The 13261-nt window shown below is 38.5% G+C and overlaps 1 protein-coding gene across 1 annotated transcript; it reads right to left on the bottom strand.

Annotated features, from left to right (window-relative positions):
• Positions 1-11: 11 nt before the first annotated feature.
• LOC146324172 (uncharacterized) lies at positions 12-12251 on the bottom strand. Its single transcript, XM_084723435.1, has 19 exons — positions 12148-12251; positions 10315-10413; positions 8124-8507; positions 6540-7352; positions 5726-5779; positions 4726-4845; positions 4313-4351; positions 4070-4123; positions 3908-3961; positions 2506-2613; positions 2280-2333; positions 1947-2000; positions 1814-1858; positions 1486-1539; positions 1294-1338; positions 892-945; positions 765-809; positions 191-244; positions 12-92 (listed from the first exon to the last, which is right to left on the bottom strand). Exons 1-19 carry the CDS (start codon positions 12187-12189, stop codon positions 12-14), a joined length of 2253 nt encoding a protein of 750 aa, XP_084579561.1. The 5' UTR covers positions 12190-12251.
• Between the last annotated feature and the right edge of the window lie 1010 nt (positions 12252-13261).

Raw genomic sequence — 13261 nt, 5'->3', positions numbered from 1 at the left:
AATCTACAACTCTAGTTTCTGGTTGTTTCTCCTTTAAGTGTACTCACAGAGTCACCTTTATGGCCCTGAGGTCCATCTGGTCCTGGTTTTCCCTGTGAAAAAAAAAGTAAAGTTATTTTTTTTATCCATATGTTTTGTCTTCAGGTGATAAAACTGAGAAATATGACTGGTTCAAAAAGTTTTGTTATACCTGAGGGCCACGGACACCAGGAAAGCCAACCACTCCGTCAGGACCAGGCTCTCCCTGAAGCAATAAATGTATGTACAGTTTAGAAATTAAAGGGAAGATTCTGCACTTTTCACACAGATGTCCAGTCAGTGCAAATGTAGTCAACTGAAGAAATAAATTCTTCAATGTGTACTTTACTGAAAGCCAAGTTGTCCTGCTGCAAAATCTGTGATGTCGTTCGTGTTAAGGAAGAACTACAGGCGATTTCAGCTTGCATTTCCAGTCTCCACCTCTGGATAGCCAGGGGGCATCCTAGATGGGTATTTTTGTCACCTAATACTATGTTTTGGCTGACAAAGTAATAGTTATAGGGTAAGGTGGTTGCACAGCAACATGAACATGAGTGTCAGATGCATCCTTGGTCTCTATAGCACACACTGAGGAACATATTGCTTCAGTTGACTACATTTGCCATCAACACTGGCTGGACATCCACATGAAGAGAGCTGAATTTTCTTGTTAGGTTAGTAAATGTCATCAGATTATCATCATTCTGTCTCTGTGAGGAAGAGTACATCTTTAAGTGTGTAGTCACCTGCGGTCCAGCTGCTCCTCTGGCACCCATTTCACCCTGATGACCCTGAGAGCATAAAATATTGTTTCCAAGTATCTTTTTGTTGGTTAATTTGGGTTTCACCTTGATTGACTGATTGTTAACTTACTGGGGGTCCTTTAACTCCAAAGACACCTTTTACTCCCGTGGGGCCCATCTTGCCCTGAGAAGAAGACAAATTTATAAATATATTCCTTCCTTTAGTTGTTTGCCATTATTCAATCCAACATGATCATTTTATCCATTTACTGAAGACGCTGTAGCAGTGAGTAGGTAATTCATTATTTTTTAACAAGGGGGGATGAACCCAGTTGTTTCGTTGATCTGCAACAAGTGAATTCATGACCGATTATTATATATATTTAATTATATTTCTGAGGCCATATATTCTAAGTTGCACATGGCAGGTTACCAACATGGATACATTTTGGTCATCATGCGAACAAAGGGAATGGCATCGCCCCCTCAAGTTGCCTACTGGCAGTAGTATATATTGTATTAGAAAACTTACAGGTGGGCCTGGTGGTCCACTAAAGCCTGAATCTCCAACCTGTCCCTGAAAAACATCAGCAACAAGAACATCAGTGTCATTAAAATCAATGAGGGCTGTAGGTCTGATGGTCAAGATGATCTATATTTACATATTTACTGTTATTCATATGGATATGGATAATTATCACCCGGTGAGTTGTCTGACACTGACCGGAGGTCCTGTTGGTCCTGGAAAACCAGGAGGACCCCTGGCCCCAGGAAGTCCCTGTAAACACAGGACAGTCATAAATGAATTTCAGTGATCACTTTAACAACGATCAATTGTTTTTTTTTATCTTAATCATTTTCAGTCAAAATTATTTGAAATTACACTTTATGATGACTTTATACTGATGAGACCATAAAAGGAGGCATTAAAGCTAGCCAGATGTTTTTGGCATTGATAGGCAAAACTTACATAATAACCATTCAATGTATAGTAATTCAAGACAGACATTAGCACCTGCTCCTAAGTCAATACTAAAGTCATTCGTACTTACTATGTAGCCGGGGACACCACTGATGCCTCTGACTCCTTTTTTTCCCTGGTTACAGCAAAGACAGGAAATTTAGAATCACGTGAACCAGCCCTTGACTGCTGAGAAACATGTCTGTGTCCGAGGTAAATCTGACCTTGTCTCCCTTTTGTCCTCTGTTACCCTGTGGCCCAGCCTCCCCTTGATAACCCTGAAGACACAGAATAGGCGGTCAGACAAACAGCTATAAATAAAAAGTTCCAGTCTGACAATAGAGTGAGAACTTTGCAAAAGGATTTTCGCAGATCCCCAACACTTCTGTAATAACCAGTGCTAACAACCTGGTATGAGCCACTAAAACTGTGTGGGGTAGCTACAAGAAATGCAACAGTACTTTAGCATTTAGTCAGAGAGATGGATAGATCCACATACATACTTGGGGGTCCTTAATTTCAATCCCCATAACATTAGAAGTCCAGGACACTCTTACCCACTCACCCAGCTCCCCTTTGCTGCCGTTCTCTCCTCTGTAGCCTTTTGGACCCTGTGGTGAAAAGCATGAAGTAACGTTATCACAAACTAACTTCATCAAGCTGCAGCGGGACCACACTTACATGTGTGGGTGGAAATTACATTTACAAACGTATTAAGGGCCCATCTCATGGCATTACAAATATGAAAATACACACATATTTTATGTCTCTCAGCATATTTACCTGTTCTCCAGGTAAGCCAGGAGGACCTGGATCAGCGTACCGTCCCGGGGCCCCATCACTTCCAGGTCGGCCCTGGGGACCTGGCATACCTTGTGGTCCAGGACTGCCCTGAAGTACAACACAGCATGTAATGCAGTTTGTCTGTTCTGAAAAACAGATAATAATCTAAAAATATATTTTCTTCTTTATACCATAAATCAGCGATGAATTAGTTTGAATTTCACTGTACCATATTCTGGTTCATTACATTTTTATGATATTGCTAGTGTGCTTGCTGTTGAATAAAGTAATGAGAGCAGGAAAACCTCAAAACCACTGCCTCTTATCAGACAAAAAAAATTTCAACTCACCATGCTGCATTTTCAAATTCAATTCAATAATCTGAGAGTAAGTCAACTTGTCGGAGCAGGTAGATTTGAAGGTGTGGACCCAAGAAATAAAAACTATTAGTTACACCATTGTTAGGCACCTAGAGTCTCCATAGTTACTACAGGACATAAACAGTGATCCAGGAACTATCCAGCCATCCATAATTATACCATGACAAGAGCCATGAGCACCCAGTACTGTAGCATCCACCCAAACTCACTATTGCATTTGCTTGTAACACCATAGCAACTACCTAGCAACACCATGGCAACACCATAGCAACCACCTTATGATGTCTGCTAAGTCAGTCACCTCTCCCTTAATATCTACAGTATAACTACATGTTGTTATATGTAATTCGGGCAACTCAGTAAATCATCAATCAAAGTCATAGAGACGAGTTCAGTGAGTTTTTATGACAGCGATGATACCAGTAACAATACCAGTACTCTAAAGTGATTCAGAGTACGTCATTTGATACCTTTTTTCAAAGGTCATTCTTTATGAGGAACATTCGCAGTGTTTGGCTGTGAGAAACACTAGATCTGGATACAAAAAGGATTGGTTGAAAGTATAATCTGACTGGAGAAGTTTCAATCCATACGTAACCCTAAGTGTGTCTCTATGATCCTCGCTCGTCTTTGACTACAAGTTACTTCTTGTCACATTGATCATGGGGGTTATACTACTCTATAGATTACATAGGCTTTGATATAGTGTAGAGATGAGTATTTATAGTATACAGTATAGTGTAGAGAATATCACAAATATAAGAAAAAGGTGTAATGACCAAAGTCTGCTACTTCAGCACCATGGTCAGCACCATGTGCTACAGTTACTGATATTTCAGGGCCATGATAAACTAACTAGACTAACAAATTCAACTAAACAACCCCTCTGCCCCCACACTCTCTTTCATCCCCTGCTGTTAGGGGATGGAGAGGGGGTGGTGAAAGGGTAACAAGGGTGATTCAAGGGTGAAGCAAAGCCTCTGTAGCAACTCATAAGATGAAAATAAAGTAGAGATACCTACGATTTTCCCTTGAATTCCTTGTCGTCCCTGCTTCCCAGTAATTCCAGGTGGTCCCTGGAATACAAAATTAGCCACACGAGTCCTTCTGCAGTCTCTTTATGTTTGCCTGAGGAACTTTAAACCTAAATAGCTGTTCAAACTTTGCCAGTGTTGTATACTTACAACTGGTCCATCATCTCCAGGAGGTCCAGGAGGCCCCAGAGGTCCCTTAAGTTTCTGAAGATAAAAAAAAAATGTCTTATGACTCAGTCACAACCTGTCCTCATGGTGTACATGTGTATATTTAACTCTACACACACTAAATAAAATAACACAGTATGTTGGTGGAGTCCAGTCAGTCGAACTCATGCACAGCTGCTAATTTGTTTCAGTGAAACAAAAGGATTTGAAATGCAAACAACCTACCGGCCAGGTGGAAATCAGCTTTTTGTAGAACTTCTTTTTCTGTGAAGAAAAGGCAGAGAGAGAATTTATTATATGTTGTTAATCCATTTCTCTTTATTATTTATTATTCTCTTTATATTATTACTGATACTGTAAATATGTATCTCAGATGGAAAACATTAATACTGTGATATACATGAATACAATGTGACTGATATTTATAGCTAATATTGTACAACTCATACAAAAAAATATGCTATTTTGTGAAAATTTAACACACAAACAACCAAACAAACATGTGAAAATAATTATTTTCTTCATACTGTTTTGGTTTCAGTCACTTGGAATAGCTAGTGTATTGGGATAATATTACTTATTTTACCAGGTCCATATTCATACTTTCAGCATATTTCCAAACAAGATCATCAGTTTACCTTGAAAGCCTCCCATTCTTCTTCAGAGGTTTTAAATACAACAATAGCAGGCATCCCAGGAGGACCAATGGGGCCTCTATATCCTGTTCGCCCAGTCCTGCCCATAACACCCTGATAGCCCTGAAAACACAAAAACACAAGGCTGTATTAAGTTTTTTTTTTTTTTTTTTTTTTTTACCACTAGGGTGCAGAAGAGCTCCACATAAAGCTGACAGAAAGTGTCCTGAGAATAATCTGCCAACCATAGAGTGTGGTTTTGTTTGGACTCAGTAAAGTAGACCATTCCACACTTTCATGAAGTCTCATACAACATACATACAGTACATTTCATATCATAACAGCCATGCTGGTGTGAAATAACAGATGTTACAAAAGGCACTGATTAAGGTCCCATTCCATTTATTGTAACAGAGCCTTTCCAGTGAGCTAACATGAACAATGGCAGCACCTGGACTCTGTTTGACCTGAATGGAACCTTAATTAGCCTAGTTTAATTGGTAACATCAGCATTTACTGCCACTCAAACACTTGAAAGCAACAGTTTGACTTACTCTATTAATTTCAACTCACCTAAGCCTGTCAAACAGAGCCCTCTACGGCTGACACGGAGCCACATAACATTTACACTATTTTATATTTTGCCAAATTTATTTTGAAACAACTGACAATTGTAAGGCTGCTAATCACTTACTCATTATCTCAATGAGTAAGTGATTAGCAGCCAAATAAGTCTCTCTGACTCTGTATGTGCATGTTTTTAAATTTCCATGGTAATTTCTTTTTTTAAAAAATGTTCTAATCCACATTTTTTTTCTGTGTAACCCCAGTCAACTGCGCTGAGGTAAAACTACACCAGCTGCATACTGTGGCTGTCAGGCAGTATGTCAGACAGCATATTTTTTTTAGCACTATGAGCAAATCTTTCAAATTACTGCGAGTCCTTTGATTCAGTGTTGACACAAAAAAAGATTTTCCAATTTAGGTTTAATGTCATACATACTTTGTCTCCTTTAGGCCCCGGTGGTCCTGGTAGTCCAGGAGGACCCTGCAACCCCTGAGGAAAGAGTGAGAAGGAACATTTAGATCTGGATGATCATTACTAAAAATAAGCTTTATTGATAAATTAGTGTGGAAGAAAAAAAGAAGTTAAACTTTAACTTTGCTGGTTGGACACTGTCCCCCAGATGGAAGGCAGTGAAACTTTATGCACATATCCCAGGTAATTATGTCTGAATTCTGATTTATGTAATATTTGTCATTTAGGATAATGAATACAGGTTAAGAGAGATTTTTTAGGTATAAAAACACAGTATACTGTCCTCACTCTGAGCACCAGAGGCTGGATTTCACAGTGCTGCAGTTTAGCCAGAGGAGGGAGATGATGGCTTTCACTGAAGCGACTAACCTCTCCTTTCTACCACACACACACACACACACACACACACACACACACACACACTCACACACACTCACAGACACAAACACACACTCGCATGGCTTTCTAGGTGCTAGAATTGACACAGATATATGTTGCCATCTCAGTCATCAAATCAGCGCCATGCAAACTCAATTTCATTCAAGGTCATGATGGAAAATGAGATGAGAATATCACACAAATGTGATTAAAATTTCCTACGTCATCTGTTTATGCATTTATAACACCATTAACAATGTGTACGCTGTGTCACTGTGAATAAATCTGACGTTTAAAGTATTACAAGAGACAAAAATAACTCCAAGTGTGACATCCAGTTTTGATTATTATTGGTTATGAACATTTACACGGGGAGTGCTAAATGTAAACAATGTCTTACCCTTTGACCTCTGATCTTAGGTCTCAATCCTGTCCCATGATGTCTGTACTGTGTGTCTTCAGTCTCTGATTGGATAAAGGGGTCATCAGTGCTGAACTGGGAGATCCAATCAGGTGAAGACTGAGTAGAGTCGTCAAAGATTTCAGTGTCATTATCATAACTGTCATTTTCCATCTCTGCATGTCTCTGCACTTCCTCCTCCACCACTAAATCTGTCTCATCTTCATTTGTCTCTGTCCCATTCACTTGCTCTCCACCAGGAAGTTGTTGTGGTGACTTTTCTGTTTTGAGGGTTTCCACCCTGTCCTCGATTTCCTCTTTTTCTTTTATCTCACCGGCTAAAACATAACTCATGTCATGCTCCGTGTTCCTGGTACTTAATGCCTCTATGCTTTGCGGTGTGGGAGTTAAAACAGTCAGATTTGGGGCAGGATCTGTCTGAGGTACGTCAAAGTCCTCAGACGGTGCTGTGTCGAATGAGACGTTTTCTTCTGTCTGTCTTAAGAGTTTCACTGGTGGGTCTACTGGAACTGGACTGACTAGTGGTGACGCCTCCTGTCTCACTCCTCCGTCAGATGAAGGGTACCCGCTGGAAGTGACAAGCCCAGATTCTGTGATGGGACCTGAGATAAGAGTGGATCTGGTGGCAAACTCAGCGTCCTGTGGCCCTTCAGAGAGCGATCTTTCTGTACTTGAAGTTGATAGGACACCTGGAGCTGTGGGGTTCTCCGGTGGGACAGTAGGGCTTGAAATGGCCGTCTCAACACTTTCCAAGACAGATGTGTCACTTGAGCCTTCCAGTTGTCTTGGGTACTGAGCAGTTCCCTGGTGAAAAAGAATATTCTAAGTATGTTAATTTTTAGCATGCTTGAGTGTACTTGCAGTCAGACTACTCATCAGTGTACTTCAAGTGAGTTAATGATTAGTTAACTTAAAGTCTGCTAATTTGTAAGAACCAATTTTGGACTAAGTATATTTTAGTTGCAATTAAATTGTATAAAATCACAATTTGAAGTGTATTTGGTGTACTTTTATGTGTAAAAGTGGACAAACTTCAAATGTACTGTATGTATGTACTAATATACATTCTTGATTAATTAAGTTAAGCTTCACCTTGTTTGTGCTATCTTTTCAAAGTCCACTGAAGTAGCTTTAAATAAATAAATATTGAAGTGCACTTTTAGTAAGCATACTCAAATACACCTCTGAAGTGAAATTAAAGATCTTTTTAATAAAGCATACTAATAGTATATTAAAAAGGACTTAAAAATAATTAGACTTTTCAAAAGTAAACTAATTTACCACTTTCATTATCACTAAGTATTTGCAATTTAGAAAACTTTTTAAAAGTACGCTAATGTACAATTTACAATATGCTTAGAATAAAGTACACTTCCTGTAAGTACGCAGAAATACTACTGTAAATATTGCAGAATTTCTTTATTTTTAGTACACTGAAGTTGAACTTAATGACATCTATTTTAAAGTACACCTTTAAAAGTACACATTGAATAGACTTTACTGTAATAACGTTTGTATTCTTAAATTCTATTTCTAATACACTAAAATATATTACTTTTTTACCTGGGTTTTGAGTGTGTGGAGAGAAGGAGTACTGGTTATGATCGTTCCTTCTGTGCTCTGCGGTTCCTTCAGTGTCCCACCTCCAGGCAGAGTCGGACGCTGTGGTTCAGGATCTCCATCTTGATTCACTTCATCGCTCACAGTTGTTGGTTTGTCCTCCTCTCTGTTGGCTGGGCCGTCAGTCTGAGTGTCAGCCTGGTTTGTCACTACGGCTTTGGTGTTGACATCGACTGGAGCGGGGTGTGACATCAGAGCGCTGCTCTCTGGATCCAGTGTCAGCTCAGGAGGACCAGCCTGCAGAGTTGTGTCTTGGGGGGAATGTTCTGGTCTGGATGATGCTCTGATCCCAGGCTGAATGGTCGCCTCATCTGTAGCTCCAAACTCCTGAGAAAAGTTTACATAAAAACTAGCTAAGCACTCACAGTGCATAATATTTTGTTTAATTTTACTGTCTTTTGTGACAATAACAGATACGTAAGAGAAGTGCATTCTTTTAAGATTTATCAGTGGGTTTGAGATCCCCTGTTCACCTAAGCTAACACAGCTAGGCAAGAAACAAGGTGTGATAAATGCATTGTTTGCTATGGAAAATCCAATCGCTATCCTCCTATCGCTACATGGTTTAAAGAAATTTCCATTGCACAAAATCAATCTCAAAAGAAAACCACACCTCTTTGATAAATGCCAGTCTGATTTTAGGTGCTATATGGGTATTATTTCACTGTCTGTAGCGGGTTGATGACAACATAGGTTTGACCTGTGCAGGTGTTTTCTTGTCCTCTGATACCATTGCTTTTATTATGGTCCTTATCTGGGGGTGGGATGCACTGGTCGGATGGGATTTATACTTTTCTTCCTTTTCTTTTTTCTTTTTTAATATTTCACATAAACATTTTGTTAAAAATATTAAACAATTATCAGTTAATTTTGTACCTGCCTCTAACTGCCATTCTCCTCAGTCCCATCATTCAAAAGCAAGAGCTGATTAGTTCATTCTCAAACATGAAGCATATTAATAAACAACAGCGAGTAATAACAATAACTTATTCCCAAAGGAAATAATTCAAGCAATCTGAATACAAAATTGAAGACCATAACTCCAAATTGTAAAGCAAAAATTGCAGTTGAGTTCATGCTTTCTTTGACGGCGTAAAAATAGTCTGCAAACACTCCTGTAGAAAAATACTTCTGGTGAGCTCACACATAAATACAACACACAGTCCGAGACCAAAACAACTCAATTTTTTATGATGTTAAACAAACAAACACTGCCCGTGTGGCTCCCACAGACTGACTATAATAGATGTTTTAACCAGCAGAAAACTGTGGATAAATATTTTTTTAACGTGACCATGCATTCATACTAGCATGTCATCAATAAATAAAAATCACTGCTACCATCTCATCAAGAGCAGAGTTTTAAAACTGTAAATATAAGATGGATGGAGTGGAACTGGGAGAAACTGAGGCCCAACACACTCTCAGTTCATTTAACACAGGTGTTTCCACTTATTTCGCCCAGTTAGACCTCTTCTAATCAGATTGTGTGTAAAGCTTACTTGATATCCCCTGTCGATTAGCTTTGTTGTGAAGAGTTTAAAGAGCTCACACACATCCCAGTGTAGCTCCACCTAACTTCAACCTGTGCAGCCCGTTTCTCAAAGATAGACTTTGACTTTAGATCAAACTTTCCTCTCAACTAAACACATCTGTTGCACAAACATGTCTAGTTCTTGACTGTCTTCATTGGGACAAATTTACCATGAAATGTGGGTAAATTAAAAGCTTTTTCATGATAAAACATGGCTGACTGAGCAACCGCTTAGCTCCGTTCACTCTGGCAGAAAATGTTTGGCTTGTGGAAATATTCAACAATTAAGAGGACATTTCACTGGAAAAATTCAGCAAAGAGTCTAACAATAATAAAAACGTCTATGAACATAAAATCTCAAGTGCAAATTTTAGGCTTAATATTTATTTTTGTGAAACTGTCTAATCTAAGGGCAAAAGCAAAAGCAACAACCAATGTATTCCAATGAAATAGTCCTTATTTATTGTTTGTTATGCTGGATGGAACACTTTGCTTTCCTGTAAAGTTTAAAATATGAAAAAATAGCAGCAGCAACCTTGTGGGTAAAACCCTACAGGTCAGACGAGTGTCTGGTAGCTGACAGTAGTGTGTTGTTTGTACCTGTGTGTCTCTCAGAGGTGAGCAGGTGCTGTTGTGATCTTGACAGTGTTCAGCTGCTGTAGGATCTCCTAAGACAAAGAGCATCTGCTGGATGGTGCCCTGAACACATCACAAACACACAGGAGACAGAGGGTGACCAGCTTAAAGACTTTCACTGTAAAACCCTGGCTTATAGCTTCAGTGAAGTGAACTGTATCATATCATATTGTTATAATAGTCAGGTTTTTGCTGTCTGCTATATCTCTTTTTTGTGTAGTATCACTAGGGGGCGCCAAGGACAGAAAAATGAACATTTTTCATAGTCTAAAAAGATTACATATAATTTCTGCAGTCTTATACTGATTTTTTATAGCTATAAAGCTGTGGTGCAGAAGATACAGACATTTATAATGCACATTATGTATTTCCTGCTGCTCGGGGTCTCTCAGTAAAAACAGTAGCAAAAGCCATAGGTCGATAACTTTACGAAATAGTGTGGGATCATTTGAGTTGCTTTTTATGTATTAAAGTTTTTCCACATTAAGTTTAGTCACATTCACAGACTTCTTTCCTCATCATCTGGTGTTTCCTGTGTTTCCCCGGAAGTTATAGCAACTAGAGAGGGTAAAGGGGATATGATGCCACTGACACAAGACTAAATGAAGCGCACTGTTACTTTGAATAAAATTACAGATTTCTCTGGGTTTGAACATCGCTGGGAACTTCTGGAATAATGTAAGTACAACTGACAAAATAGATAATATAGGTCTGGTTGTTGTTGTAGTCATTTTAATGCTGAAATGTTACATATTATACCTTCAAATTTTAAATTAACATAAGTTAGAGGTTGGTCTGACTGTGCAGTGGATCACATACTGCCATTTTTAAGCCCTTTCCATCCAGAGAAAGTGGACAATAAAATTTGCAATGGAGATTCTGGCTCAACTGTGTACCTTTATTTATTTGTTTTTTATTGATTCATTGTTGAGGTATGAGAGGAACACTGTTGACTGACTAAGCAACTAAATAAACTAATTTTTTGCTATTCGTCCAACTTGTAAAAAAAGAGATTTCATGACCAGGTCTCTGTTTAAAAAAAGAATAATAACAAAAGGCTGTCAGAAGTTTACATGTATCACTGAGTAAACTAGGCAAATGTATCCACTGTTTTGTAAATACATGCATCACTCCTTTAAATGATGCTTGTTTCACTGACGGGCCTCATATATATTTATTTCGGCAGATCCACCATATTGATAATATTCTTAAAATTTCCCACAGAGACAAAGACGGTGACATTTCCCGCACAGTATTTTATGAGATTTACTCTTTGATGTCGAAACCGTCCTCTGCCTCTCATCCTCTCACATGCACATGTAAGAAACTCGCAAACCTGATGCAGAAATATTTGAGCTACAGGTGATAAACCCTGTAAAAAAAAAAAAAAAACACACACACAAACACGAACACAAAGAAACTGCTGCTTTGAAAACTTCCATTAAACCTGAGAGGAAAGTAAGTTGACGATAAGTTTGATTCTAAAGACGATGTGCTGAATCTAAATTTTACTTTTTACAGCATAATTCCAGAAAAATTAAGCTCAAAAAATAGTCCAAATCATCTCAGTGTAATCACATGTGCTGAAACAACATTTTAACAACTCCCTTAATATTCAAATGTTTAACCTTTTCAGAGCCTTTTAGATTCATATTTTTATAGACATTCAAAATCTAAACAGACACAGTTTATCCTTCTGCTTCAAAGTTTTACCACAAATTGTCAGAAAGTTAGAATTTAACCTGAATCCATCAGCAACATTTTAAAGAGACCAGTGATAGAGGCAATGGGACTTACGCAGCTCAGTAGCAGTAGCACCGCCACCACAGCACCCTGCATGGCTTCTGATAAAGGAAACTTCTGGACTCGTCTGACTGTAGCTGCCTTACACACTCTTCCACTTTACTGTAAAAACACACACCCCTCCCTGTGCGACTGAGGCCATGCAGCGTTGGCCTGACTGACCACACATTTACAGCCCAGAGAGATGATGAAACCAACAGACCAAGTCAGACACCCCAGGTCTCATATAAACCACATGGCACAAAAAAACACACATATAAATATATCCTTTCTGCTTCCTGTGGCAACACTGTGCCAGACAGGTCAGTGTCCACCACTTAACACTCAGTAACACCTTGGTGTGTCGTCTGCTGGGTCTGTTGCTGTACAGTAGGTGTAAGTCCTTTGTTTCCCAGGTGGATTAGACTGTTGGATCAGGCCGGATTGATGGCGAAAGAGACACTTTATAGGAAAAACATCTGTCACTGTCGTGGGTTGTGGATGAAGGCTGAGTTCATTTCAGCCTCCTTTATTTCCATTCTAGTATAACTCCTAAATCCTTAAACCAAGTGGTGAAATATATATAATGCTTATAATTAAAAATAAATTTAGAATTTGATTACTTATTGCTACTAATCTGTATGTACATTTGTTCTGGAAAATTGTTAGCAACAAGTGAAATAAATAAATTACTACTACTATTCCTACACTGGCTTTATCAGGTCACACAAAATACCTACAGATTTGCAAGCTCAAGGGAAAGTAAGAACCATATAAAAGGTTTACATGTGCTGCATTTCCTCCTTTTTTGCAAAGTTGCCTTAAATCATGGAGATCCTGGGATTTAGAGCTGCAAATTCAATTAGTAGTAAAATTATTTCCCAAATATTTTCAATAGATTAATCATTTTTCGAGCAAAAGTTTGTTGGTTCCAGTTTCTTAAACTTAAGAATTTGGTGCTTTTCTTTGTCAGTTATGATAATAAATGAAGAGTCCTTGTGCTTTGGACTGTTGTTTGGCCAAAAGAAGCAATTTGAAGAGATAACTTTGGGCTCTGGGATATATTTCACAATTTTATGACTTTTTTTTAGACTAAATGATTAATAAATCAATAATGAAAATAATAGCC

The sequence above is a fragment of the Lutjanus erythropterus genome, chromosome 7 (genome assembly GCF_056507025.1).
Source record: "Lutjanus erythropterus isolate fLutEry1 chromosome 7, fLutEry1.hap2, whole genome shotgun sequence".
Taxonomy (NCBI): domain Eukaryota; kingdom Metazoa; phylum Chordata; class Actinopteri; order Lutjaniformes; family Lutjanidae; genus Lutjanus; species Lutjanus erythropterus.
This window is presented reverse-complemented; position numbering and strand designations above follow the sequence as displayed.